The sequence below is a fragment of the Camarhynchus parvulus genome, chromosome Z (genome assembly GCF_901933205.1).
Source record: "Camarhynchus parvulus chromosome Z, STF_HiC, whole genome shotgun sequence".
Lineage (NCBI taxonomy): Eukaryota > Metazoa > Chordata > Aves > Passeriformes > Thraupidae > Camarhynchus > Camarhynchus parvulus.
The window spans coordinates 8117281-8123280 of NC_044601.1; the positions used below are offsets into that span (position 1 = coordinate 8117281).

General features: G+C 47.5%; 1 protein-coding gene across 2 annotated transcripts in view; it reads left to right on the forward strand.

Annotated features, from left to right (window-relative positions):
* PAX5 (paired box 5) overlaps nt 1-5718 on the forward strand; it is a 131740-nt gene extending 126022 nt beyond the window's left edge. For both annotated transcript variants that reach the window (XM_030968636.1, XM_030968637.1), the window contains exon 10: nt 5343-5718. In XM_030968636.1, coding sequence (XP_030824496.1) covers nt 5343-5419 — 77 coding nt within the window. In that variant the 3' untranslated portion in view covers nt 5420-5718. The remainder of the gene's footprint in view (nt 1-5342) is intronic.
* Nucleotides 5719-6000: the final 282 nt, after the last annotated feature.

Here is a 6000-nt window from a genome sequence, read left to right on the forward strand (position 1 = left end):
CTAAAGATGAACTTACCATTTCAGTTCAATCTGATCACAGAACTGGGGGGGCTGGAGTTTCCTGGAGAGGGAATCCCCTGTCTGACCATGGGTAGGTCCAGGTACTGTGGTATGATCTGATCAAGAATGTGTCTGCAATCAACTACAGTCAGTGGGTCAGATGTCTCTTGTGCCTTACAGAGATCCCTCTTATCCACAGCTCTACCTTTGTCACTCGAAGGCTGATCCTACAATCCCTTCTCCCTAATGCCTGCTAATCCCACTGGTACTTTAGGGCAAGTAGGAGTCTGTGGCAGGGCCTTTAAACCTGCTCCAAGTCTCCCTGCACGCTCAGAAGGTGCTGTGTGATGAGCCTGGGCACACGCAGTGGAGAATAGGTTAATTTGAACTATATCCAGGATGCTTCCACTCCTCTCAGGAGTATACGTGAGTGCATTTAGTAATTCTCTCCCGAGAACAAGCTCTGGCAGTATCAGCCTCAAAGCAGAAACCTTGACAAAATTAATCAGGACTGGTACATTGCCTGACACAGTTTGTTTTACAAAGTCCTGCTCCTTTCACTGAGATGAAAGTGTAATACTGTAAGCACTTAGCAGCACCTACATTCAATTAATTCCCTGTGCTGGCAAGGAAGAATTGCACCACAGCAATCACACAAGTCTGAGACCTGTGAAAGAGGAACTAAAAGCAGAAATGCCATGATTTGCAAGTGGAGGAAAGGATACTTGGATTGAAAAATTATATCTGGGGGAGAGTAAAAAGAGAGAGATGAGAATACTGAGAAAGCTTTGGTTTTTAGTCCCCAGTCTTTGTCCCGTATGTGTGGAGCAGCAAGGAGGGGTGTGTGGTGGTGTCTTCAGGGGAAGGCAGAACCATGTTCATGCAGACACTGGGAATAGGTTGTCTGGCCCCAGCAGAACACCAGCTACTCACCATTACCCTGCTGTCTGCTCTGCCCTGGCTTTGATGCTTCTCACCTCTGCACCACACACCAAGCCTCTTCTGTCCCAGCTGTCGTGAAACCAGTGCAGATGGGGGAATGTGCTCCCTCTGCTCTGGGGCAGTCCCAAATTCTGTGCCCCATGGCTCCTGGGGAAGAGCAGACAATCAAGCCACAGTCCTTTAGAATGGTCAACAGAAGCAGGGGCAGAAGTCAGTTATCTGCTGCAGCTTTGCAGTGTCTTCATGTTCTTGCATCCTGCATCACCCTGGTGGCGCCCACACCTCTCTTGGTGTCAGAGAGAATGTTTGCTGTGGGGAATGACTCAGTCTGACCTCAACCACAGCAAGAGTGAGGACAGTCCCCAAGTTCCTGCGGGAATGTGCTGGGAAGAGGACATAAACCCTGGCCACTTGTATGGTCTGGCTTAGTGGCTGAAGTGGGTATCTCCATCTCATAGCCAGACAAAGAGTTCAGGGAAGGAACATCTTTTTCCTTTATTTTTTTCCCCATATTGTCCTGCAAATGACCTGCAAGCAGTACAGTGCAGGGATGCACACAGAGGCACATGCATGAGCGCATGAGAGGCAAACATGCATGTCTAGGGCTCAGGCTGTTGGCACGTACTGGTGGACACCAGCATAGGATCAGCTCAACATGTGCCTGGTAAGGACAGATAACAGCAACACTGTCTAATGAAGAAAAAAAGTCAGTTTTGGTTGTCTTGTAGCATTTGCCTGAATCCTGCTCACTGTGGGTTCTGTCTGATGCAGTTTCCCTGCTCACATGCAGATGTGATCCCTGTGTGTGGGCTGGGGGGGTTTGGCTGCACCATCCCCGGGCCATGTCTGCCAGTTCTGGCAAGGCATCATGCAAGGGCAGGGCTTGGAGTCTCTCAATTAGGATTAGATTCAATTCCTCTGTGGGATTCTGTGGAAAGATTAGAGAACAAGTAGGCACTAGAAATGACTGTGTCAAGAAGTAAATTGATGATAGCATGAATTAGAAAGGAAAAATGACAGAAGGATGGACTAGTCTGTTCTGGATGGGGGCATGGTGACAGGAAGAGTGAGTGATTTCATTTTTCACTTTAAATACAAGCTTATTTGATTGCACAGCTGAAAGGCAAACTGGCAAAATCTAACTTGAGAGAAATGCAAGGCCTTTGGAATGCATGGGAGAAATATTGGGCTTTTTGTAGCTGCATTGAGTCAGAACAGATGTAGAGGAAGAGGGAGTGTGAAAACAAAGGCTCTGACCCTCAAAAGACCCCATTTACCCCAAAACCTCAGAAAGCACTGCATCCAGCTCTGGTGGGACCCACACACTGCTCCATGAGTCAGAGTGAAATTGTTTGGTGCCGCTGGATTCCACCTGTGTGTTTTTCCTCCTGCCTGAGCTGAGCTGCCATGACTAGTGCTAGTGCTGATGCCAGTGGGGACTGGGATCTCTGATGACCACCATCAGTGCCTGCTCCACATTGAGCTCCTGGTGCTGTGGTGGGTGAGGACAGCATTCCACCTGCCTCTGCACTGGCCTGTGAGCTGTTTTACCTCAAGGTACTGCCTGCCATGATCCCCAGGGACGTCTGTGCAGCTGGACTGGCCATGAGGGGACATGGGCCAACAAACTGGGCACCCCAAGAGGGCAGCTCCCGAAGAACATCCTCAAAACCCCAGCTAGACATGGCATGCACATTTCAAGGTTGCCTTTGCTCATTCAAGAGTAGCCAATTCAACCAGGGAAGTTTTATCTGCTTTCAGTGGCTTGAGTTTGGCTGGGATATGAAGTATACAGCATTTAATTTTAGGCTACCCATGAGAATGGTTTTCACTGTCCTTGTGAAGCTTTCCAGTATTCTCCAGGAAATACAGCTCGTGAGGCTGGGGCTCCTTAACCTGATGTCAGTTACCTGGAAGAAGACTATCTGTCCAACCCAGGATAGCAGTTGTGGTGCCTCAACTGATAACACAAGACTACACTTGTGTAAACATAAGTGGAATGATGACCTGCTGAAGGGATCTGCTTTAACACCATTGACTATGGCTTAAATTATTTTTGCTTTTAGTAAATAAACCTAGGTCAGATTGACTCCTGCCTAGGAGTTTGTATAAAGACATCTTTGCAAGTGTTTATCCCGGTCAGTGATTTCACGGACTCTCTTTGAGTATTCTTGTGTACAGTAAAACTGTCTTTCTAGTCAGCTAGGACCACACTCCTGAAGATTGCTTTACTTTGTTTAAACACTTCACAGTGGGTTTGTCTGATTTTGGATGTCTGCATCAGTAAGGATGCAACTGAGGACAACACAGACCCACACACTGTGTACAAGCTCCTGTTTTGCCACAGCACAGTTCAGGAGACACATTCCAGTAGCCAAAGTCCTCTGTTTCTGATCCCTCAAGGTTCCAGAATCAGAGTGCCACATGCTGTGGTAGGATACTGACCATGATGAAGTTTTCTTCTCTGACCAACTGTGCTGAGCAGCACATTGCACATATTGGGCAAGAGCAAATGCTGCCTGTGGTCTGTTTTTTGGTTGTATTAGCTTGTGCTCCTTTGGAAATGAAAAGCTGGAGGCTGGTGATGAAAGCTGAGCTGATCTCCTGATGTGGCTCTCTGGACAAAAGCAGCCTAGAAGGAACAGCTGGGCTTGCCTGTCAGATTGAGCCTGTTGGACCCACGGCAGTGAGGTAGCCCTGCATTTTGCTAATGGTTAACAGCAAATTACCCTGATTTTAGGGATTAGGGTAGCCTAAAATCCCTGTGTGATTCTCACTCTGTGCCTGGGCTTTTGAACCAGCAGCCCTCAAGTAATCACTCAGATAATTTTGGAGTGAACAGCAAAGTGTTCCTCGGGAGGCTGTACAATAAGAGGAGACAGCAGGAGGCTCTCCAGCCTCCCAGAGGGGAAGGCTCTTGACTCAGCTCAGAGCACGTTATCAACAGCACCAGGCATGCCAGCTGGGTTCCCCTTCCAGCTCCAGAGGGTGTGCAGGGCCATGGTGGTAGAATGACTGGGGCACTGCTACACTCAGGCCATGCCTAGGGGCTGGGCAACCATTGGACCTGCAGGAGCAGTGTTTGCTAGTCTGGGATGGGAAGGGAACAACCAAAAAATGCACCTTTGGCTTCACTGCCACTGATGCTTTCCTAAGGGGTCCACAGTCCCCACTGAGGTGGTGGCATCACCTTTTCCTGGTGGGGCCAGCTCCTCTGTGTCACTGAAGCAGCAGAAGTCACTGCTTCTGCAGCAAGTCACATCCAGGGCTGTGAAGACCCTTCACAGTGTCTGATAGACTGCTGTCCCATGTGTATTGAAGGCAGGGAGCTTAGGATGGAAGGCAGCTCTCAGACAGGGCCACTCATGAAAACAAACCCTGCAGCCCTTACTACTCCAGAGCTGTTACTTGCATTGGCTCATTGTTGCTCATCCAAACCTCCCTGATGGTCTCAGATGAATGTGGCTGAGTATGAGTCCTTCCAGAGGGGTTTTTCCACACTGTGATGTGCCTCACATCTCTTGCATGTGAAACTGGTGACTTCCAGACCAAACTGGTAGCACCTTGAAGAGAGAAAATTCCCTTTTTGTATAAAGACATTTTGTATAAGACAAAATATTTGCTTGTTTGTATTACTGTAAGAGTAGCTTAAGCATAAACAGCAACACTGTACAAGAATGAAGTCAAAACACATCCAAAAGTGTGTTTTGAAATTGGTGCACTGATTCAAAGACACTGGTGACTTCCACACCAAACTGGTAGCACCTTGAAGAGAGAAAATTCCCTTTTTAGGGTGGATTGGAGTTGCTTTCATTGCAGGTGTGCTTGGAAGGTTTCTTAAAACTGGTGCTGGCTGGACAGTTTGGTATCTCTGGATACCAAAGACTCTTCCTCATTCAAACAAATAGTCCTGGCAATCCTTGGGTAATCATCCTACCCACCAGTGCTTAGCCCTGCAGGACAGAGAATTTTCACCAATATTTTTCAGACCTTTTCTTGGTAAACAAGTGCTTTCATTGAAATAATTGGAATACTTTGGGGGTCAACCTCCTCCTTCTAAAAGGAGGGGGAAAATTAAAAGAAGTCAGAGTATGGTAGTATGTTGGGGTTGGAATATCTTGATTTTCTGTTCTGAAAAGTAATTAACTTCTTTTCATGAAGTAAATGAAGTTGATGTTTTGAGTGAAGGAATGGAAGAAGGTATTGAATGGCAAGCAGCAATGCAGAGCAGTGCTAGCCTTCTTCTCATGCAGAATGAATGAATGAATGCAATTTTCATTCTATTTACCCAGCCTTCATTGAAGCTTTGGCTGGAGTGCTCTCTATCACCCATTGTCAGAACACTGCAAGCTGGCAGCTCTCCACCTTTGTCTTCCTCACAGTGGTCTCATCTCTCACAGGCTCCCCCTACTACTACAGCGCTACAGCCCGTGGAGCAGCCGCACCAGCTGCTGCCGCCGCCTATGACCGCCACTGACGCCGGCGCTCAGGGCATCGGCGCTGACGGCACACGCATCTGGGAGAGCCGCGACGACTCATCTTGCTGCCACCATGCCAGCCTCTCCAAAAGGGAAGGAGAAAGTACCTAGTAGGAACATGATCATTGAAATTTTGCTCTTAAAGCTTGTTGAACTGATTATTGTATTCTTAAATCTGGTTGGGTCCTGAATCAAACAGAGAAACAGGAGGAAGTGGCACTCCTGGAGCTCTGTGTGGTCAAAACTGTGTGGTAGCTTCACGTTCTTTGCAGCCGGCTGGCCACTGCTTTAATCGCCTGCGGGTGCCATGGCTGTATCTGGGGATAAGGAAGAGGTGTGAGCAGCTCCCCTTGGGGCAGCTCCCTCTTGCTGCACACTGAAACAGGCTGTGAGACTTAAGGCAATTTTCTTTTCTTCTTCTTTTTTTTTTTTTTTTTTTTTTTTTTTTTTTTTTGTGTGTGGCAAAGAAAAAATCAGTCTGCTCAACTTTACGCAAGCACACCACTGTAAATATTTGCTTGTTTGTATTACTGTAAGAGTAGCTTAAGCATAAACAGCAACACTGTACAAGAATGAAGTC